The 24774-nt window shown below is 34.2% G+C and overlaps 1 protein-coding gene across 2 annotated transcripts in view; it reads right to left on the bottom strand.

The window, feature by feature from the left end:
• LOC135631825 (mitochondrial Rho GTPase 1-like) overlaps window positions 1-22232 on the bottom strand; it is a 32894-nt gene extending 10662 nt beyond the window's left edge. The window contains exons 1-10 of one of the 2 annotated variants that reach the window (XM_065139794.1): window positions 21828-22232; window positions 21616-21748; window positions 21363-21509; window positions 20298-20474; window positions 19950-20201; window positions 19254-19322; window positions 17578-17633; window positions 4506-4587; window positions 2291-2502; window positions 2108-2177 (exon numbers count right to left, since the gene is read on the bottom strand). In XM_065139794.1, the coding sequence (XP_064995866.1) occupies window positions 2108-2177; window positions 2291-2502; window positions 4506-4587; window positions 17578-17633; window positions 19254-19322; window positions 19950-20201; window positions 20298-20474; window positions 21363-21509; window positions 21616-21748; window positions 21828-22051 (1422 nt within the window). In that variant the 5' untranslated portion in view covers window positions 22052-22232. The remainder of the gene's footprint in view (window positions 1-2107; window positions 2178-2290; window positions 2503-4505; window positions 4588-17577; window positions 17634-19253; window positions 19323-19949; window positions 20202-20297; window positions 20475-21362; window positions 21510-21615; window positions 21749-21827) is intronic. The other variant, XM_065139795.1, reaches the window with a different exon arrangement.
• Window positions 22233-24774: the final 2542 nt, after the last annotated feature.

Raw genomic sequence — 24774 nt, 5'->3', positions numbered from 1 at the left:
TTGTAAAAATTACGATGTTCTAGAAAATTTTCGTTCGATAAAGGTCGTATCAGAAAGATGTTTAACTTGAAAACATTCGTAAGAGTAATAAGCATAGTAAGCAAGTAAATCAGTTAGCAATATGAAAAAAAATCATAACAAAAATGCAAACCGATTTATAGTGGCTCGATCGTCTCAACCTGCGTCCACTCCCAATTCCTCTTCACTCGAGGCTGCCGGCTTTCACTACCGAGCTACTTTCAACAAGCGAAGATCAACTATCCTCTTATAACTATTTCTCGTTTTCACAAGTATAGGAGACAACCTTTACAAGCCTCACACCTCTCTTAGACTAAGCCCAAAACTTAAAGAAGAGGAGGACACTAGCACTTTTCAAACTTTTTCAACTTAGAATCACAACCCCTTTCTACTCCATTTCTTGCTTACCCAAGCAGGAAAGAGTGGGGTATTTATAGATCCCAAATTGCTTCAAAAATGAAGCCAAAAAAGATCTCATCCCAGGTCCTGACGGTACCATCGCCTGTCAGACTGACACTGGGCGGTACCACCGCCTGACACAGTCTTGAAGACTCTGTTTAGGCGATACCACCACCCAAGTTTCTCGGAGACGTACACTGTCTCACAGGCGATTCCACCGCCTGACCTGGTGGTACCATCGCCTGGGCCAACTATGGGTTATTGAATGGGCCTTCCACTTGGCCCAAAATAGTCCCAACTCAGGCCCAATGGGCCCCTAATTGAGTTAGCCTGGTTACACCCGAAACTAACTCAATTAAACCTAAACTACTTCGATCTAGACACAACCGATTGCAAACACAAATCCTATGTTATCTGGCATGTCATTGATTCATTCGGCACTTCGTCCGAACCTTCGGCACATTGTCCTCTCCTTCGGTGTATTGCCTGATCCTTCGGCATGTTAACTCCCGCAACATCCGATCTTGGCGCAATGTCCGATTCTTCCAGCCCGATGCTCGAACTCACGACATGAAGTCCTTCTGTCGGCACGTGGACTGATCCTTCGACCCGACGTCCAATCTTCTGATTGGCCCAACATATGATTCTTCTGCTTCAATCGATTTATCTTTCCATGATCGAAGTTAGTCCTCCGTCACTCAAACGTTAATTAGATCATAACTTCATCAATTGATTTCATCATCAAAATCCGAGATTCAACATACTCTGCTAAGTTCTTAATAATAAGCCTAAAACAAACAAAGGATCATTGCAATCTAAAATAGAATCTTGCAAAATAAATTAGAATAAAGTTCTACAACTGCAAAAAGAAAAAAGGTATCTTCCTAATATGCTTATGTTACATTGCATATGCATGGTTTAGTTTTCTTAAGACAACCACATGCATAAATTCAACTTGTATCTTAGTTGTATGTAGTCACTCTTTCATAAACAACAAATTAGAACTTTCTAGACCTAATAAATCACAAAAATAAACTTGATTTATGAAAAAATAATGATTAGGAAAAGAATTCCTAGCTTTCTACATCTGTACATAATTGATAAGTTCTGGGTATAAATGCTATTGGTTAGAATCATCAATCTTCACATATTGAGACCAAGCTAAACATTCAATATTCCATAATGTTTGAGACATGGCCTCGGTACTGTTTTGATATTAGATTGGACTGCTATTTAAGACTAAACCACCTTTAAATTTCTTTAGTATATCTTGACAACCTAGCCAACTTCAAACCAATCAAGAAAATTCTTGTTAATATAGCTAAATTTTTACTGATACCACTATTCTTGATTCATCTTTTAATGTTTCAAAAAGGATAACATGATCCCAGATTTTATTTGACAAATCCAAATTGATCAAGAACCTAAATACTAAAACATACCAAAACCTTGCCTGCAACTACGGAAAGAGGCAAAGAAATTAACATATGGTGCTTAAAAACTTGCGAACAATATAGCAACCAACCAGACCTGGAAACTTCTTATTTTTAATTGGCAATATATAAAATAAACTTCAACTAGAACAATTAAACATACATTACAAAGATTATAAAATCAGAAACAAAGGATTGATGCTTGTACAAGGCTACAAGCAATGAAGAAAATCCATTCTTTGTTAAGTTGCACTTACATTATGAAGTTCAACAACATTTGTGGCAAACCGGTCAGACATTGTGGGAGTATACTTCTCGGAGAATGTTCTGCACAAAAAATGGACAAATAAATTAAAACAAATGCCATACATATCAACTCATTTTCAAAGTGGACTTAGCTGTATGAAAGGACAGATAAGAAAAAATGGCAAAAGGCTTACCTTCCAATAAATGAATTTAACAATGTGGTCTTCCCTGCATTTCTAGGACCAAAGACAAGACACTGGAAAACATTTCTCTGGGTTTGCTGCTTTTTGCGATCTAACCTCCTTTTTCTTGTTATATGAAATGCTGATGCAGGATCACCAGTGTATCCAATGTATATCAGATTAGCCAGACTAGCTGCTGGATCTTGAAGCGTCATGAGAGCCCACTGCAATGAAGAATATTCTTCCCATTAATAGAGCATATTAGATAATAGGTGCATCAAGGATTCCCTTTTGACAACCTTTCTGAAGCCAATCAAAAGATTGGGGGAAACATAAGGTCCATCAAGGATTCCCTTTTGACAACCTTATTTTAGTAATACAACGAGAAAGTCTGAAGCCAATCAAAAGATGGGAGGAAACATCATAAAACTTTAGAAACCTTCCACCAAACAGCAGCCGAATAGAACTAATCAGATAACAAGGAAAGGCCAGATTTAGAATATGTCAAAGGCATTTAGTAATCTGCAAAAAGGTTCATCAGCTTAAATACAAAATTATATTTAGCAGTGTTGGACCTCATGAGTCCAGCGGTTGTCAACAGATTAGCAACGTCAACTTTGAACACACAGCAAACAGGATCCAGACAAATTAAGAAATAGGTGTTTCAGAAAAGTTATAAAAACACATGTGATTTAATGTCAATCAGATTAGCAACCGAACAGTGGACAGTAGTATGGTTGGACTGGCATTTAAATTTTTGCATGTAAGATCTGTTAAATTTAACAGTCACGATTTAGACAACACATACTATTAAGTTGAATAGAGTCTTCTATTCACATGTTGAGCAAAGCCAAGTTAACTCCCATCTCATAGAAGAAAAAGAAAAGTGGGGGCCTGCAGTCAGCCAGATGAAATCAATCCATTACAGTAAAACCAAATCGAGCATCAACTAAATCCTCATCTCCTCTTCTCTCTTGATCCCTCTTGACTCCTTCCAGTTGGAGAAAAGCTTCTCTTAGTTAAAAAATTCTTGAAAAACTCGATAGCAAAACCAGGATTTTAATTTGATTGCAGGAATTGCTAAACATATCAAACTAACAGAACATGCAAGAAATAGGCACCATGCTTTATATATTACTAAAAGTGTCTTCTTACAAAATAATGACCCAAAAAAATTGCTTGGTTAGTCATAAAAGAACCACCAACTATAAGCAAATATGCAAGTTTCAGTTCCCACATGAAACTTGAGCAGTTAATCTGTGGTTCCTTCATCCCATCAGGTACCTGATGCTTCCTCTGCCTACTTCTTTCCTTCCCCTTTGCAGTGCTCTCAGCAAAGGGTTTCACTGAAAAGATTGGCATCTTTGGTTTATTTTACATGTTAATCATGTTCAAAAGACAACTGGTTTTCCTAGTTGTGGTACAAAGCAGTCGAGTTGATTCACACTTTAAATTATAAATTAATACTGGGCGGTCCATAGACATCTGGTCAAACCAATATGTATTGCCATGAACAGACAGTATCCCACAATTTGGCAATCCTTGATCTTTGTGGATGCACAAATCATACAGATCATTGTTACAAATATATAATATATGTAGATGTACAATAATACATATCACCGTTACACTTATAACACAAGTAAAGAACAAGTGTACTGTATTTCTCACAAGGCTACAAAGCTGATAGAGTGGAATATATTTGTACACATGAATTTATGTAAAAAGAAAAAGTCATGTCCATAAATATGCACAACCCTTAGTTACCAAATTACTATAAAAATATACAAAACATGAGCACATGAGTGGATGTGTTTTTCATACCTAAGCATATATCCATAGGTGTTAAATATGAACAAAAAACTTACTCGATTACCTTCGAGTCAGTGACATATTTAAACGCATTTTCATATGAAATGCCAAATATGCAAAAGTGTGTAAAAAAATGATGCATAATTATTACAGAAGGACAAAGCATTAATTTTGAATCAACAATTCCTACTCTAGCCTTCACTATCTTCTGAAAAATTAATGTCATTATTCTACAGCAAACAACTACAGAGAAAGAGAAATATATCTTTTAACCTAACTAAAAGCAGGCAAAAAAATAAGTAATTAAGTACAACTTACACAGAACCTTCAAACAAGTCCATACATATCATAAACTTTCAAGTAAAAGAATCCTTGAAGTGTAGACAAAACATAAAAGTATCATGATTGGAAAGACCTCTGAAAGAAATCCTTCAAGTGACAATCCTCCTAAAACATTCTTCTCGGCAGCATCTTTGTAAGGAGCTTCAGACCAAGGGCTGTAGAAAACAGAACACACTAAAGGGAAGGAACACAAAAATATAAAAAGGAAACAACATTTGGATTAAATATAAAGGAAACAGTAGTTTGCGGCTATAAGAAAAAAAGAAGTGAATGAAGGGAAGTTCAAGCTCATAGGATGATTGTAGCATTAAAGTTTTTTTTTTCCCATCATGCCCTAGTTTCAAACAGCATGGTAGATTTCGTCGAGCAACAACGAAGCAAGAGAGATTCTATAATATTAGTACAGGATTGACTCTGCCACAATGGCTACCTTCTTGATTATCAAGGAAGCCACATCATATCTTCATGGACAAATAGCTTATTTTTTAAAACCACAAGCACCTGCTAGACCACAATTTATGTGGAATGAGTGGCATGATGAAGCAAAAGCTGGCTTAATGTAGTTTATTTCATTTACCGGTGAAGAAGCAGATGAATCTTGCACGTAATATTTGCTAAATACTTTATCCTATCTTCTCTTTATTCCTCTTTTATTCCCACCCATGCTTTCCTTGTTCTACTGTATCTACTGAACAATAAGCTGTTGTTGCTGAAAAATAGGGAGAAATCACATATACGTACAACATTTCTACAGCACATATACATTTGAGTACAAGGCTTCGTGATACAACAGCAAGAACAACAAAAACATAACATCTCAACTATCTACAGTCAGCCACATAAATATTGTCATCACTGTGCTCTGTAAAAAATCATATCCTTAATCAAATTAAGTATTTAAATTTTTATTTATAGTTTCTAGTAAGGGCTTTTAAATTCTTCCTCTACTTGTACTCATACCACTAATTGTAATTCACCAATCTAATTACACATGCAGGTCTTGTTAATCCATGTTCATATCATGATTCACAAAGCTTCACTTAGATGTTTATGAAAACAAAACATCTTCCATTTTTTTTAAAAACTCCATAGAGACACTTCAACATTCTCATCCCAGCGACACCAACTTTCAACGTAGTGATACCAACTTTCGATATAAGTTATTTCCTAACTGCTCAACACTCATATCCATAAAGCATCATCGGTCTAAATATCTTATAGATTTTTTCTTCCAATCAAAATGGTTCCCAATGATCTCATAAAACTCCTAAAAACCATTCTCTACATTAAGTTATTAACTATCCATTTTTTACTTTATGAATAATATATATGTAAATAACATCACCAATGTTGATCCCAGCGAGGATGACAAATGTGACGCAAAGCTACTTACAGCCCAATGTTTATCCAGTTTTTACTTACAACCAGTGTAAAACTACATCAGATCTCATGAACATGAATTTCAACTGATTTCAACACAATGTTGATCCCAAGCGAAGATTAAAAATGTGACGCAAAGCTACTTACATCCCAATGTTGATCCAATTTTTACTTACATCCACCATAAAACTACATCAGATCTTATGAACATGAATTTTAACTGATTTCAACACAAAGCTAGATTGTCACCAGGAAGTGACGGGAAGCACCTTCACCACCAGGTGTCAGTGGACTAGAAGGTCAGTCAGAAATGGTCCATCACATCGACGCTCGGATGTGATGCAAAGTAGGCAAGGATTCTCTCATTGCTTTGGACCAATGCGAGTAAAGAAGTTAGTTCAAGAACAAATGATTCAGTTAGCAACTTAGAATATAAGAACACTTTTAGAAAAGGGATTAGAATTATTAGACACTGATCAGAAGAATAATAAATACTATTTGTTTACAAGAGACTAAGAAGGTAGAAGAAAAATCTAGAGAGATTGATAGTATTTGATTTAACATTTAGAGAGATTGTTTACAACGCCAATGCTAATCCCAAGACCGAATAAAAATGATGGAAGGTTACGTTGGGTCATTGACAACCAACATAAAACTATGTCAGATCTTATGAACATTGATCTTAACCGATTTTAATATAGAGCTAGGTCGTCAACAGAAAATAACGCGAGGCACCTTCACAACCTAGATATCCCGAATTACAAACGATGAGCTAGGAGGTCGCCTATAAGCTGCCCATCACATCGACACCCGAATATGGTGCCTAGTAGGCAAGAGTTCTCTTATTGTTTTGGACCAATGGGAGTAAAGAGTTAGTCCAAGAACAAAGGGCTAAGTTAGCAACTTGGAATATAAGAACACTTTGAGGAAAGGGATTAGAAATGACAGACACTATGATCAAAAAAAGAATAAATATTATTTGCTTACAAAAGACTAAGTGGGTAGAGGAAAAATCTAGAGAAATTGATAGTACTAGATTTAAAATTTGGTATACAAAAAAAGTTAAAGACAAAAATAGTATAAGAATTGTTGTTGATAAGGATCTTAAGAACAATGTTATAGATGTGAAAAGATTTGAAGATAGAATTATAATTCTAAAATTTATGAAAGGACAAGATGTTTTGAATATCATTAGTGCTTATGCCCCTCAAATTTAGAGCTAGGTCGTCAACAGAAAATGACGCGAGGCACCTTCACAACCTAGGTATCCCGAATTACAAACGATGAGCTAGGAGGTCGCCTGTAAGCTACCCATCACATCGACGCCCGAATATGATGCCTAGTAGGCAAGAGTTCTCTTATTGTTTTGGACCACTGGGAGTAAAGAGTTAGTCCAAGAACAAAGGGCTAAGTTAGCAACTTGGAATATAAGAACACTTTGAGGAAAAGGATTAGAAATGACAGACACTATGATCAAAAAAAGAATAAATATTATTTGCTTACAAAAGACTAGGGACTTACGGTTTGGTTGTTGTTGTTGTATTGATAGTATTGGATTTAAGATTTAGTATACAAAAAGTTAAACATATGAATTGTTGTTGATATAGATCTTCAAAACAATGTTGTAGCAAGCGCCAAGGTCCTAAAATGCTTAAGGAGCTAAGCGCTCGCCTAGTCGCTTGACTGAGCAAAGCGAGACACTCTAAAATATCAAAATATAAAAAAATATAATATAATTGATAAATATGATTATATAAATAAAAATATGATATTAAATTAAAAAGATCTAAAGTACCAAGTCATATTATCCATCTTCTAATAACAAAAATATCAAAAGACTCAAAATAATAAAGTTTTGCATCAAATTCAATCAACATCATCATTCTCAAACGTATCATCATCTTTCTCTTCCTCTCGTCCATCTTCACCAAAATATGTTTACTCCTCTTCGACAATAACAGGAGATAAGCTCGAGACTTTTGCACTCATTTTTTCCTTCATCATTTTTCTTGTATATACATATAATTCTCCAACACCAAAGGGGTCATGCCACATCTCCTCATGTCAAGCTGTCATCTTTAAATGCACGCTCATACTCGGCATCTTGCAAGTTCGCAACCATTTCTCCCCCAACCACTCATTTAAATCATCAATGTCTTGTAATGAAATTGAATTAATATTATTTCGCAAATCATAATGAGTCTTCAATGCTTGATTATACGTTATATAAACAAGATCATGTAATCGTTAATGCTCTAATCAATTTCTTCTCTTTATGTAAATTTATCATGTCATATAATTTAAAAAAATTTAATACATATATCCAAAAAAGATTAATTGAAATAAAAATATTATGTTATCCCTACATGCTCAAAGGCACTCCAATTTCACTCACAACACACAGCACTACATGTGAAACTAAAAATTTTAATAGCCAATTGTTATAAGTTCAGAGTGGAATTTCCAAATAGACTCCATTCAATTGCAAAATTTACTTTATTATTAACAATAACATACTATTCATGAAATTAGTTATATAAACTTATTAATACCTAGGGATGTTGTCCTCAAGGTTTGTATCATTATTAGTTATATAAATTTACTTTATTATTAGTTATATAAATTTATCATATATAAAGATAATTCACGTATAATCTTATCTTGCACCTCAAGGCTTAAAATCAATCTTACAATGCACTAATATAACCCATTTACAACTGCATCAAACTGAATTGAAGTGTTCTTATAAAAGAATTTGGGTTCAAATAATATCCTGCTGCACGTAATAGACGATCAAATTAACAATTTCATCTTTCGTCAATCATTACAAGTATTTTCTTATACTTTTCTTCTCTTTCATCAAAAGACTTTTGAATTCTCCTTTGCTCTAATCATGGTCTCATAAATATATCCTATTGTAGGCTTCTTTTCATTATCTAACAACCGAATGACTCGAACAAGAAGGCCAATTACCTTTAATGTATAAACTATAAGATTCCAAAAAGACGACATTAAGATAATATCACCGGCCCTCGTACCTTCCGCTTCTTTTGCCTATTTGTTTGTCACCAATTTCTCCGAGGTAAGCATGTTTCTCAAATTATGTTTTTGACGATGCATGCTCTCTAATGTCAAAAATGAAATAGCAAATCGAGGAAACCATATCTCACCAATTCATTATTGCCGATGAATTCTCTCATCATATTCAAATCCCCAATATGATTATAAAGAAATCCATCGACAAATATTGCTCTTTCTAAGGTCTTTTTAATGTTAGGAATCTTTCTAATATCCTCCAACATTAAATCAGTATAATGTTTTGCACATGAAATCCAATATAAGTGTTATTGTTTTTGCTTTAAATAATTTACCTAAGACAAAGGATAACAAAATTGATAAGACTTAGAAGTCACATAGTTCTTTCATTCAAATTGGAGATATAAAGCAATTAAAATATTAAAAAATTCAAAAGAAATCTTACCAACTAACATATAGTTGCTAACATTATTGGTTATAACTTCAACGATATTTTATTCACCAATTTTTTCTATAAACCTGTCAAGCAACTCATATATCTTTTCTCCAAATTTCATAAAAGATAATGCATCTATTGACTTCACAAACATAGTTCTTAAAGAACAATTGATCATAAAATTAATTATATTCCTATATCTCCTATCGATCCAAGCATCTGACATAATAGAGCAACCATGCTTTACCCATGATTTTTTATGGCCCTTTAATAAGTCATTTGTTTAATCCAGCTCTTTTTTTAGTAATGGAACTCCTCTCTCCCCATCCCCCTCCCCTCTACCCCTCGCCTTCAGCACCCTCACAACTCATAATAACTTGAAGGTTTTAATCTCCCACCATATCTTTCAATATCTTCAATCATCTCTTTAAAAATGTCTAAACGACAAGTACTAAAAGGAAAGCCAACCTGATAGAAGAAGCGAGCAATGTGTTGAATTGTTCTTCTCCTTAGTTCCGTATCATAAGCATCATTTATATTTGTTTGTCTTAATTTTGCTCCTACTTGCCCTTGTTGCTATTGTGATCCTCGATACATATAAAAATCCATCAGTCCCTTTTTACCCTTCTTAACAACCATGATTTATTTTTCTTTTCTGTCATATACTCTTTTTCCACTTGGATTGATACTTACAAAATAATCTTCTTCATCATCTCTAATATGTTCAACATTATCTTCGGGTAAAATCTCACCAGATTCATTCTTTTACATCTTTTTTTCAGTCATATAAGCCAGCAGCTCTTCTTTTACATCAAGTGGACACTTCTTGCAAGTGAATACATTCTTGAAATTCCCTACTTGATACTACTTTACACGAAAAATACCACCTCTAATAGTCTTATCACAAAAGATACAAGTACCTGCATTAGTATCTTTAGGATCCTTTAGATAATTGTATTTCCAAACAGGATCCTTTCTTGACTTGTTTTAAGAATCTTCTGAATTGCTTTGCACACGTCATTAATCCTGAAACCCTAATAATAGTTCTACATAAATATAGATTAGCAATGTTAAAATCTAAATAGAGATTGCTTTGTACAGTAGTTAACAATCTATTGTTAACAATATATTATTTACTATTAACAATAGTTCGAGGGGAAGAAAAAAGTCACCAACAATGGAAAGTGAGGAAAGAGAGGGCAATGATGATAGAGAAACTTCTAGACAACGACAGTGACGGTGGAGGAAGCTACGAACGACAGCAGCAATGACGAAGGAAGTTTCAAATGACAGAAGCGATGGTGGAGGAACCGACGAATGACAGCAGCAAAAGCTACAGACGACGTCGTGGGAGGAGGAAGTTTCAACGGTGTTTGTCGATGGCGGAGAAAGCTGCAGTCCTCTTCCCTTGATGGTGGAAGGAGTTGCACATGAAAGCATCGACAATGGAAGGAACTGTGCACGAAGGCTAAGTTGTCGGACCCGTCCATCGACGATAAAGGAAGCCTCGATCCTCTACGTCGACAATGGAGGTAGTGATAGAGGAAACATCAACGACGGAAGCAGAAGCAAAAGCTGCACTAGGGTTTATGGTTATAGGTCCCATGGAGGTGTGAGGAGTGGGTTTTGTAAGTATAGTAAAAAAAAGTAGCTAGTTGGTTCAATCGAACCAACTAGCTATTGTTTAATCGAACCAGATTTAAAAGTCTACTTCGGTTGCTTCGTTTGAATCAGGCTCTCGCCCAAGGTGCCCGGCACCTGGGTTCAAGCGAGCTCCCAGGTGGTGCTTCACTAAAACGCATCACCGAGTCGAAACTTGAGGCGCTCAAGCCTCACCTCGCCTCACCCGAGTGCCTAAGCAAGCGCCTAAGCGCCTATTTAAACCACCATACTGTAGATGTGAAAAGATTTAAAGACAGAATTATAATTCTAAAATTTATCTTAGGAAAAGATGCTTTGCATGTCATAAGTACTTATGTCCCTCAAGTTGGACTAAATAATCAAATCAAAAGAGAATTTTAGGAAAATATGATATCATTCAAGTAATCTCTATAACAAGAAAACTTATAATTGTAGGAGATTTAAATTGTTATGTAGGAATAGCATACGATGAATTTAAAGGGTTGAATAGGAGCTTTGGTTATAGAGAGAAAAACGAAGAGAGTGGTGTAATTTTGGATTTTGTCGCTTCATAAGATCTCATAATTATAAATCCTCACTTTGAAGAGAATGAACATTTGATTACTTATAAATAAGAGTGGTCACAACTAGGGTCAAATAGACTTTCTCTCACAAAAAAGGTTATTAAAGTTATATGTAAAAATTATAAAGTTATACATGGCAAATGCTTGACGAATCAATATAGGTTGATGGTATTAGATATCTGTTATTGAAAATGAAAAAAGAAAAAGATAGTAAAAAAATTTATTAGGATTAGATACTACAATTTTAAAGAAGATAATGTGAGGTTTTATAAGAATAGGGTAGAAAGAGAGGCACCTTGGAACTTAGACAACGATAATATTATTTGGACTATGATGGTCAATAAGATTAAAAGCTTAACAAAAAAATATCCTTAGTAAAACTAAAGATATAGGTGTTGCCTTAAGAGAGAGTTGACCGTGGTGTGAAAAAGTATAAAAAGCACTTATTACTAAATTTCATATTTTAAAGATTAAAAAAATAAAAATGAAGAGAAATTTAAAAGACAAAAAATACTAAAAAATAGTTTAAAAGAGCTAGTAGTATGATGAGATATAAAACTTAGGATAATTTTTACAACAAATTAGGTACTAAGATGGAAAAAAAGATATATATCAAATTGCATAAGCTAAAGAAATAAAGTATAATGATTTAGATAATATTAGATGCATTAAAGATTTAGATCAAAGAATGCTTGTTAATGATAGCAAAATTAAGAAAAGATGAAAAAATAATTTTTATAAATTATTTAATGAACATTCCATAAATGACTTTGCTTTAATGTTATTGAGGCATATTTAATAATCATAGATTTGTCTATAAATTAGAGCTAGTGAAATAGAAGGCACCTTAAAAAAATAAAAATATCTAAGAATATGGACCTGATGATATCCCTGTTGAGGTTTGAAAAAGTTTAGGAGTCTAGGGAGTACCTTGATTAATTCGCTTATTTAACAAAACTATGAGATTCAGAAAGATATCTGATGAATGAAGAAATAACTTCTTAGTGTCAATTTACAAAAATAACGATGACATATAAACAAAACTACTCTAGTTAAAGTAATAAAAATCATCAATCATACTATAAATTTAGCACACCGATTGGTCCCACATTAAAAGTGGGCAATACCAAGATTGACTTATAAGAATTTGATGAGTATACTACTATCAACTTTAACTTAAGCATTTTAACTAGTGGTTTGAGTCAAAAAAAAAAGTTGATAGGTCAGGTAGCCTATCAAGCTCAAGTCGTGACATTTGGTATCAGAGCTGACCTAGTATTTAGGCATGGTGAAAGAGACTCGAGTAGGAAAAGGCTACCCATGGATGGAGTCAAAAGACTCATCATGATGTGGAGCCACCATTGAGCTATACCTCACATGCTAGGGTTTAATCTGAGCTATGGTGGGCCTTGACGAGGACATCAAGCCCTTGAGTAGGGAAAATTATAACACCCCGATTAGTCCCACATCGGAAGTGGGCAAGACTAAGATTGGCTTTTAAGGGACTGATGAATGTACTACTATCAATTTCAACTTAAGCATTTTGACCAGTGGTTTAGGTCAAACGAAATTGATGGGTCCTATCAAGCCCAGCTTGTGACAATGAAACCTTTAGAAAAAAAGTTATTGAAAGTAGGATAAGAGTTTAAATAAATGTCTCTGAAGATCAAATATCTCTGAAGATCACTAATAGATGTTATCTATTTATTAAGGTAATTAATTAAAAAGTATAGGGAGAAAAAGAAAAGTTTACATATAATTTTTATTGATTTAGAGGAAGCCTATAATAAAGTTCCTAGAGATTTATTATGGTGAAATTTAGAAAAGAATAGTGTATCAACTAATTGTATTGATGTTATCAAGGATATGCATGATAAAGTAGTGACTAGTGTTAGAACTAATAAGTAGTATGATTCAATGATTTAAAAAGGCACTCGGGCACTCGCCTAGGCGCTCGGGCGAGAGGCGAGGCGAGGCCCGAGCACCTCGCTTCATTTCCACGCGACGCGCTTTAAATAGGCACCGCCTGGGCACTGGCCCGAGCCTAGGCGTTGGGCGCTTCGGGCGAGCGCCTGGGTTAAACCAGGCAACAGAACCAACGTTTTAGGTCTGGTTCGATCTCTGATGCTTTAGTTGGTTCGATCGAACCAACTAAAGCACCGATATCAGCGCGACTTCCTCAACCCTAAACTTGCTCGTCGTTCACACTAGCGCTGTTGCTGCTCGTTGTCGTTGTCGCCGCTCACGCTGCCGCTGCCACTGTCGTCGCTCGCTGTTGCCGCTGCCACTATCGCTTTTCTCAGTCAGCACCCTCGGTCTTCCCTTACACTCTTCTCTTCTCTTTCGCTTCTCCTCTTTAGAAAGCATATTATTAACAGTATACAGTATACTGTTAACTGTATACTAGTAACAAAATTTGTATTTATTAGATTAATAATATATTATTTTGATTTTAATACTATTAATTTTTATTTATTTGAAATTATTGTTAAGTTTCAGAATAAATGACAAGTGTACAAAGCAACTCAATAGAGTCTCCAATGGCATCAAAAAAAGATCCTGCATGGAAGTATAGTTATCTAAAGGATCCGAAAGATCCTAATGTAGTGACTTGCATGTTCTGCGATAAGACTACTAGAGGTTGTATATTTCATGCAAAATAACATCTGGTAGAAAATTTCAAGAATGCAGCAGCTTGCAAAAAGTGTCCACCTGAGTTAAAAGAAGAGTTGCTGAGTTATATGAATGAAAAGAAGACGTAAATGAATGAATCTTACGGGAATTTACTAGAAGACAATGTTAAACATCTCAGGGATGAAGAAGAAGATTATTCTACAAGTATTAACCCAAGTGGGAAAAAAGTATACAACAAAAAAGAAAAAAAAGTTATGAGTACTAAGAAGGGTAAAAAAAGACCGATGGATCTATATATGTTTCAAGGATCATAGAAGCAATAAGGGCAAACAGAAGGCTCAAAATTTAGACAAACAAATATAAATGATGCTTGTGATAAAAAAAATAAGATGAAGAACAATTCAGCACATTGCTCGCTTCTTCTATCAGGCTGGTCTTCCCCTTAGTACAACTCGTTTAGACAGTTTTAAGAAAATGATTGAAGCTATTGGAATATATGGTGCAGGATTAAAACCTCCAAATTATTATGAGATGCGAGTTTCATTGTTGCAAAAAGAGTTGAATTATACAAATGACTTACTAAAGGGTCATAAAGAATCATGGGCAATACATGGTTGCTCTATTATGTCAAATGTTTGGACTGACAGGAGGCGCAGAAGTATAATTCATTTTATAGTTAACTTTTCTTTAGAGACTATATTTGTGAAGTCAATAGATGTTTCATCTTTTGTAAAATCTGGAGACAAGATATATGATTTACTTGACAAGTTCGTGGAAGAAATTGGAGAACAAAATATCGTTCAAATCATAACCGAAAATGGAAACAACTATGTATTAGCTAGTAATATTCATCTTTTGATTTTTTTAATTATTTTATCTTCAATTAAATGTATTAAACTCCTAAGTCTTATCATTTTTGTTATTATTTATCTCAGGTAAATTGCTTGAATCAAAAAGACAACACTTATATTAGACTCTATGTGCGGCACATTGTTTTGATTTAATGTTGGAGGATATTGGAAAGATCTTAGATATCAAGAAAACCTTAGAAAGGGTAATTTTTGTTATTGGATTTTTTTATAATCATATTGGGGCTTTGAATATGTTGAGAGAATTCACAGGGAACAAAGAATTAGTGAGATATGGTGTCACCCGATTTGCTACTTCATTCCTGACATTACAGAGCGTGCATCGTCAAAAACATAATCTGAGAAACATGTTTACCTCTAAGAAATGAGTGACAAGCAAATGAGCAAAAGAAGCAAAAGGCATGAGGGCTACTAATATCATCTTAATGTCATCCTTTTGGAATTATGTAGTTTATATATTAAAGGTAATGGACCCTCTTATTTGAGTCCTTCGGTTGGTGGATAATGAAAATAAGCCTGCAATGGGATATATTTATGAGGCTATGGGTAGAGTAAAGGAAACAATTAAAAGGTCTTTTAATGAAAATAAAGAAAAATATGAAGAAAAAAAAATTTACAATTATTGACGAAAGATGGAATTGTCAACTTCATCGTCCCTTACATGCAGTAGGATATTATTTGAAGCATGAATTCTTTTATAAGATTAAATCTGTTGGGTTTGATACAGAAGTTTTGGATGTGTTATATCAATGCGTTGCAAGATTAGTTTCAAGCCTTGAGGTGCAAGATAAGATTATTCGTAAATTATCTTTATATAAAAATGTCGAATGTCTTTTTGGAATTCCAATAGTCGTTCAAACCAGGACAACTACGTCTCAAGGTATTAATAATTTGATATAATTAATTTCATTTATAGTATGCCACTATGTTATTGCTAATAATAACATAAATTTTGCAGCTGAATGGTAGAGTCTATTTGAAAATTCCACCGCAAACTTACATTAATTTGCTATCAAAGTACTTAGTTTGACATGTAGTGCTTTGGGTTGTGAGCGAAACTAGAGTGTCTTTGAGCATGTAAGGATCACTAAATATTTTTGTTTTAATTTATTTATTTATTTATTTAGATAGATGTATTAATATATTTTCAAATTATATGACATGACAGATTCACTCAAAGAGAAAAAATCGGGTGGAACATCAACGATTACACGATCTTGTTTACATAAAGTATAATCGAGCTTTGAAAGCTCGTCATAAATTGCAAAATAGAATTAATTCAATCTCATTGCAAGATATTAATGATTCAAATGAGTGGTTGGTGGGAGAAATAGGTGCTAACTTGCAAGATGTCAAAGACGAGCTTGTATTTGAAGATGATAGATTGATATGGGGAGATGTGGCAAGAGCTTCAGGTGCGAGAGAATTATAAACATATACAAGACATATGATAAAAAGAAAAATGAGTGTCAAAGCATCAAGCTCGGCTCCTGCTATTATTGAAGACATAGACAATGAAACATATTTTGATGAAGAGGAAAGAGTCGAAGGACAAGAAAAAAAGGACGAATTCAATAAAGATGATTTGTGTGAAAATGACGATAATATTAACTATGATAAATGACTTTGATGTTAAATTTTATTATTTTGAATTTTGAAACTTTTTATTAATGTTACATTGTAATTTTGTATCTTAGATTTTTTTTAATTTAATAGCATATTTTTATTTAAATTTTTAAATATTTATATTTATTAATTATATTATATATTTTTATATTTTAGCGCCTCACTTCGTTCGGACGAGCGCCTAGCGCCTCGAGCATTTTTGGACCGTGGCACCTGTTGGCGCCTAGCGCTTTTTAAATCACTGGTATGTTTAGTGAATTTTTTCGATCTATATAGGATTAACATAAGGGTTCACATTAAGTCCCTACCTTTTCACATTGATTGTAGATAAATATAGTAGTTATTTGTCGATGATATTATCTTATTTGATGGGAAGTTAAATAAAATTAATTATAAACTTGAGTTGTGGAGTTAACACTTAGAAATTAAAGGTTTTAGATTAAATAGAACTAAGACTCAACATATGAGATGCAATTTTAGTATACTAGAAATAGACATAAGGATATAGTTAAGTTAGATGGGTAAGAAGTTCCATTGGGTAAAAGCTTTAAGTATGTTGAATCAATTATTCAATACAATGAAGAGATTGATAAAGATATTATTAATAAAATAAAAACAATGTGATCAAAATGACAAGGACCATTAGGAGCCTATTTGATAATCGAGTACCTTTGAGATTAAAAGAAAAAATTTATAAAACAATTATTACACTAACAATACTTTATGGCTACGAGTGTTGGACAATTACAAAAAAACATATATATAAAAAGTTTACGTTGTTGGGATGAGAATATTGAGGTGGATGTGTGGAGTTATTGGGAAAAATAGAAATAATTATTTTTATTCATGAACAAAAATATGTACATACCCTTGGCAATGTAGGTAGCTACTACTAGACAGAAAGAGGCTTGTGCCAATAAGGAAATGAGTACAAAATTATCCACTTTTAGAAAAGAATACCTTTCAGGTGCAGTCGAAAAAAGATCATCAAGTTCAGCAGGTCGTAGAGCTCCATCCTAGTAACAAAAAATATACATGATGTTAGGCTTCGTAAAGAAACATCACATCTGGTTCTCTCATCACTCCAACCATGACAAGCTAATGTTAGTGAATTGAATCAATCATATTCAACAATCAAAGGCCTAAGAAAGAAGAATCACAAAGGGCTCGTTCAACAAACCCCAATAATTTCATTTAGGAATCTAATTTAAGACCAATATATGGAACATTTGAAACTTCTAAAATTATGTTACTAGTTTTTAGATATTTGTGGAAACAAAATTTGCTAAGACATTTGTGTATTAGCACATCAACTGCATGCAAAACAAATGGTACGATTGACATATTACCTAGAACATAGATGAACATAGATAACTACCATCTAAAATAATGACCACTCCAATGTAAAGTATCTTGAATTCATGAGATGCCATGGAATCAATGTTTTAACAATGGGAAAAGGCAGCAGATCCGCTGATTTTTCTACAAGTTAAAAGACAAAAATACAAGTATTTCCAACAAAAGGACTGTATCGGATAAGAATTTTGAGAAGAAAACAATGATAAGACTTAGCCAAGCCTTCTTTGTGATACCTATCAAAATAAGTAAATAAGAAGAGGATCAAAGTCTAATTTCTATTAACATTGTTGGTGTTAATAGAAAGGCCATAGCCCCATGTCTTAGAAATATGCAAAATTATTTGGTGAGTGATAAAAGTGGCACCTGGTAATCAGAAGTTCCTGAATAAAATTCTAAAAGAATAAGGTAGGCTAGCAACCAGTTGAGTTTGACAAAAACAGTTAAAGAACTCAAAGAGAGGAATGATATACATATCATAATTATTTTCAACAGGTTGCTGCTTTGCCACCTGGATGACCAGGGTTCAAATCACGGAAACAACCTCTCTCTATATTTAAAGTAAGATTGCATAGATTAGCCCTCCCAAAACCCCACATATTTTCAACAGGTTGAAATGGAACTAATTTATATCATATTTGCCTCCTTGAAAATATTATCTTATTCCTGTTAGCATAAGCCTAGTCTTGAATTAATTTAACTTTACGAATTGTTGTAAATTATCATAAGGTAAACAAGAGTTCCAAAATCTTCATACTTCAGTAACAAAATTCTTAGCCTAACCCCAGCTCCTCACAAATTAGCATGACACTATAAGACCTCTAACAGTATACTGACAATAACAGTAGCTCATGATCTCAGATTTCTTTTTTTTCTGAAGTGCCTAAAATTAAAGTTTATTCAATAAAAAAATGCTTGAAGAAAATGTAATAAAGTAAATTAATCAGATAAAGAGACAGAACCATGGGTATCTTATCTATATTCTAAGAAGGCAAGCCAAGAGCAGAATTACAAGGAAACTTTCTACTATTGAATAAATCCGTTGAAACTTATGACAGATACAACTGACCAACAAGAGAGCCACAAATACCACTGTTTAGAACAAAATTACTGAAGGTAGAAATCTAGAGACAAAAGGATAAACTTAAATATCATGTAATTATGTGATAAAAAGCAAGAACAAATATATACATATATGTTATATTGTGTATACCACTTTGGCAAAAATTAAATTAACAACAAAACTTAATACCAAATAGAAGCGAGTAAGTGATTCGTACACTGTCAATGTCAAACATGAGGAAGACTCCCTTCAAAAAGTCCACAGATTCATTTGTCAGCTCTACAGTCTAAAAAAAGGGAGGGTGAATTAACAATTAGATAATTTATAATGAAACCCATGCAAACTTTACTAGAAGTGTGAACTTGGTATTGGAAAATCATCCATTTCTGCACAAATTTAATTCCAAGAATATTACAACTAGTTACAGTTAGTGGGCTGCTTAATCGATAACAGGTTGGTCAGCTTGGAACCTACTGACAAAGAAAAAATATACAAAATATCTAGCTTGATCTTGTCCATTATATAGCATGATATTTCCAAATGTCATTAACAAGAAAATCTTTCTGATAAATGCAATAACTATAACATATATGATGTAGCAGTAAAATTCATAAACAATGAAGCATGATCAAAACATAAGATAGCTCCCGAGGCTAGTATATTTCAGCAGTTGTGAACTCAGTTCAATTAAATAATGACTCACTATTATTTTGGTTTCAGTAACTTCAAGATTGGCTGCACTTTCACTGTGATATTGTAAGCGAGTTTGAAATACAAATTAAAGCATGCACATAAAACAGAATAGGGTCAGCACCTTCAATTCTAATCTGAGGGGTTAGAAAGTGAACATAAAATGCATGTTTTAAGTTCAAGTTTTGATAAAATTTGACAGTGCCACAAAAGTCAAGAGTACCTGATCTGAAGCACGCTTAAAAGTTGTTGGAAGAAGATCATCTCTGAGTTTAATATCATTATCATAACCAAATTTCCTTAACACCGTCCAAGTTGTTTCTAGACGACCTTTTTCTATAAATAGAGCATGTAGAAAAAGGAATCCAGTTAATGTAAGCCCATGGTCATTAACACCTTCAGGCAACTTCTCTTGGACAACCTTCTTGACACCTGCAATCTCAGTTTGCTGGAGAGGAGCATTAAAGCATCTAACCTGACAACATTCACATTAAGTTAAGACCATTTCTCCCCTACTTAAGGTATTTGAAATACATGATTTGTCTTACAAACAAGAAACTAAATAAAGGACCTGGAAATCATTCAACTCAGAATCGCTGAGAGCACCATCTCTATCATGGTCGCATAGGATAAAGATCCGTTTCAAGGCCCTAACACAACGAGGCTTCAATGATTGTGTCTCCTGATCAAAGAGCGGGGCAGTTGGATGAAGCACAGCTTTCTGAGCATAATAAAATACTTCTTGGACCTGGAAAAAAAAACATTCTCAAACTCCATGACATGATTTCCCAACAATATCACAAAGCCACCTCATTTATTTAAACAGTAAGTAGAGATCATCAAAAGAGTGTCAAAGACTTGGGGTAGAGCAGTGTTCGAAAAAATTGGCCTTCGCATCTGCATCTGCAGTCATGTGAGGACATCATAGAATTCCCATGCAACTAATATGTGGCTTTATCACATGATTGCATGTTTGTTTATAATTCTTTTTATTACTGTTACTTCCGCGCTGAAACATGATCAACGATAATCTTAACCACAAACATTCATCGATCTTTTACAACTCAACATTTATAAGCTTCCTAAATGAGTATAAATATCATTCCAACAGTCACTGATTTAGAAGCATTACATATATTGACCAACTTACTAGTTAAATTTTCATATATACATATACATGTACGTTCATTTGTAATTAATTATATAGTATGCTGAATTTTTCCTAGCAACTCAAATGTGCTGCAATATGCAGCTGCACACATCCAGCTGCATGCCTTATATGTACAATGTGGTACTTTAAGCACCCTCGTACTTAAATCATCTTTAAGAACCTAGGAAGTTCACCAAGCAAACAGCGAGGCATTCCACTGTCAAGCTCTCTAAAGCTGAAGAATGATGCTCAACTTATCAGATGCAGCAGCAGCTGATCTATCAGAAGCTATCAAGAGGCATACACAGATAACACAAATAGCACATTCATGAAATACTGGTAGGGCACAATGTGATATGCGATAGACAAACCCCTAGAAGCAAGGCTTGCACTGATCACAAAAAAGAAACTCCTTAGCTCATCAACCCATCTTCTGTCACAAAGAAGTATTAACATATAAGTGAATAAACTAGCCCGAAATAACACCTGGATCTGCCTGAGGGCAGAACATTCGATACAAGTCTCAATCTCCCGATACTGCTGCATGATGGGCGACATCACCTGCTCCAAGCTCACCTGCTGCTCGTCCCGCAGATCCAGCTTGCACCCCACTACGATGACCGGCACCTTCACCTGCCCAGCCCAAAATACAAAGGAAAAACAGAGAAATCACTTACTGCTACAACTCAAGACCGATCAAAGCTTATGAGCTACAGAAGGAATGTAAATACGAGAGAACCTCCAATCGGCGTAACTCAGGAAGCCAATAGGTGCTGAGTCGGTCAAGGGTGGACGGGCGGTCACAAGCGTACGTCAAGACGATGGCGTCCGCAGCCTTGCACTCGGCAATCAGTTTCGCCTTATTCTCCGGCCTGAGTCAGATCAACGTCGCAAGATCAAGAAAAGATCAAAACAACAACGAAAGATAAGATTAAGAAGGAACACAAGTACCTGGAGGAGGTGTCGATGATGGTGAGGGGGACGCGATCGGGGTAGTAGTCGGCAGGGAGGCGGGTGGGGGGCATGACATGAGGGACGTTCTCCGGGAAGGACTCGGTGGCTACGGCAACGATGAGGCTGGACTTGCCCGTGCCCCCCTCCCCCATCACCGCCACCCGCACGCTCGTCCGGCCAAGGAAGCTCCCTCCTGCTGCTACCGCCGCGCTACCCGCCATTATGATTTTGCCACCACCGGCTTCTTCCTCTCTTCCTTCCTCACTCTTCCTCTCTCTCTTCTATCTACTTCTTGTTCTCCGCAGCGAAAGGAGGGAAGCGGCGGAGGAAAGAGGACGAGCGTATATAAACGGCCGAAGTGGGTGGATGCCCTAATTAACCAGGCGAAGACGCCTGGAAGGGAAGCATGGCAAGCCAAAGCGGACAGACGAAATGGCACCGGACCGTATTCCAATCGGATTCGGATCTGTTGGAAAATCCAGATCCGCGCAGTTATTCAATTTAGCGAAGGAGATTAGCTATTTAGAGTTATCCAATAAGTTTACTATTTAGAGTTAATTTTTTTTACTGTTCACAATCTCTTACTATCTGTAACCTCTTAAAAAATATTTTACTATTTATAATCTTTTTAATTTTACTTTTTATCTTTTTTTATATAGGTAAGGCGGTCTGTTAGGCGTGAGAAAATATTAAAATTAAGTTATAAATTGAGAATATATATATATTTATAAAAGATAACTTATTAATATTTAAAATTATTAACATGAGATTGATTATAAATATCAATAAAAAAGGGGTTGTACGTATTAATCTTCTTATCAGAATCCAACACGAAGACGATCAATGAAAATTGACTTGAAGACCCTTTAAAATAAATAACAAAAAATATTTATATGGTAATTTAAGTAATATGAACGATACAAAATTCACACTGATATTTTAAATATGAATTTTTTTTATAACTATGAAAATTATTGATTTGATTTGTGTTTGATAACTATGAAAATTAATCTCATTTTTTATAATTTAATTTTATTAGGGAAAGCTTTGAAGCTATTCATGGAAAAAAGATTTTAGCTGCTTTTTTATAATTAAACAATCAAATTACAATATTTATTTACAATATGGGCTAATGTACAATTATAATACGACTATGTAATATTTATAAAACACAACTTAAATCATATCAATTAAGTTTGTTCAACTAAACATTATCTATATGTGCTATACTAAAAGAAATAAATTTAAAACAAAGGAATATTTATAAGAAAATTTCCAAGTATTAATGATCAAATTTGAGACCAGATTTCCTTTTATCGTAACCAAAGACTATAAATTCTTGATAATCTAATCTGATCCAATTTAATCAAACTTTATCTTGTTCGTCGTAATTGATAGTATCGTTTCGTTGGGGCGATGTTCGACAATTAACATCAGATTTATCAGTCTTATTTCTTCTACATGTTATTTTTTTAATATCCATGCCAAATAAGTATTGTTAAAAAATAATGGATCTTCTTAGTTTCTTTAGAGACGTAAGTGGGCGGTAGATATCGAATTACATCTTGCACTCAAATGGAGAACCTCAAATTGACATTGTGATAAACTTAAAGAGATCGCTTGCTGTCTTCAGATTTTATTTTTGTTTTCTCGAATGGTTCTTAACCTATATCACCATTTATGGGTAGTCAGTCAATGGATCAGGTCAAAAGCTAAAGATCCAATTGTATATCTTTGAAAATATCAACTAGTTTAGTCGATAAAATCTTTGTCTCCTCCCTCCTCTTCTCATCTATTTTTAACTCTTTATTGTTATTTTTATGTGTACGCGATTTGGGTGAATGATCATCGTCGTTGTGGCCGTCTCTAATTCGTCTTTCCAAAATTTAATGATCTGTCTATCTAATCCTTAGATTGCTTAGCTATACTTATTTAGGACTCTCTCTCCCCTCTTTCGTTATCTTAAATCTAAACCCATTTAGGTCATTTTCTCGAAGAACAGAACAAGAAATAACATGTCATGCAGTTTTGGATAGCTGACCTAGAAAGTTACTCTAGGCTTGCATGCATGGTTCCATATTTAGGGCACTTCCTTATCAATTTGGTGTTGTCAATTCCAAAATAATGTTGGATAAGATGTTACTATTATTATTTGTATTGTATTTTATTTTATTTATTTTCAATTAAAACAGAAGGAAAAAATAATAACGAAAAATGACAATTTATTCTGAACAAGAATCTAATATTATAATAGTACGTTTCCATTGAGTATGTTTGATGGTTTTGGTTACCTGATCACTGGAATCATTGATGCCACATCAGGAAGACTACTACTGCTTGAAACCAAAGCAAAACAAAACAAAACAGTTGAAGATATGTGCAGCCCAAAGGCTTGTGGGCAATTCACCGAAGCTATGGATCCATATGGGCATATCGTTGGATCGGATGCAGCATGCCCTTCTCAAGCAAAGTGGCCCCCTTATTTGCTTTGACTTGAAGATGATCCTTCTTTTGTTGATTATATATATAATAATAATAACAACAATCTTCCTCATACATTCTTTTTAATATTTCTGCATTCTTTTCAGCATTGGAAAAGTAAATGAATGATCCGACCCAAGAAATTGTTCCATTCGGACTCTTTTATTGCTCTCTAGCAGTATAATCCATCTTCCGTTCCGATTATATATTATGTTGACTAATCCTAGTATCAGATCTCATATATCATTCCGTTATATGTTATTGGAGGGACAGAAATACCTTGAAAATAATATATATATATATATATATCTTTGGTGTTAACCTAAATCGAAGCTCTGAATTCCTTTCATATTCTCTTACATGGACGGTGAGAGACTCCTCTTTCAACGAGTATCTTTTTATACATCTTAATTTATTATTATTAATAATTATTAATTATACATATATATATATATGTATATAT

The sequence above is a fragment of the Musa acuminata genome, chromosome BXJ3-2 (genome assembly GCF_036884655.1).
Source record: "Musa acuminata AAA Group cultivar baxijiao chromosome BXJ3-2, Cavendish_Baxijiao_AAA, whole genome shotgun sequence".
NCBI lineage: Eukaryota > Viridiplantae > Streptophyta > Magnoliopsida > Zingiberales > Musaceae > Musa > Musa acuminata.
Note: the sequence above shows the minus strand (reverse complement) of the source record. Positions and strands in the feature narration are given on the sequence as shown.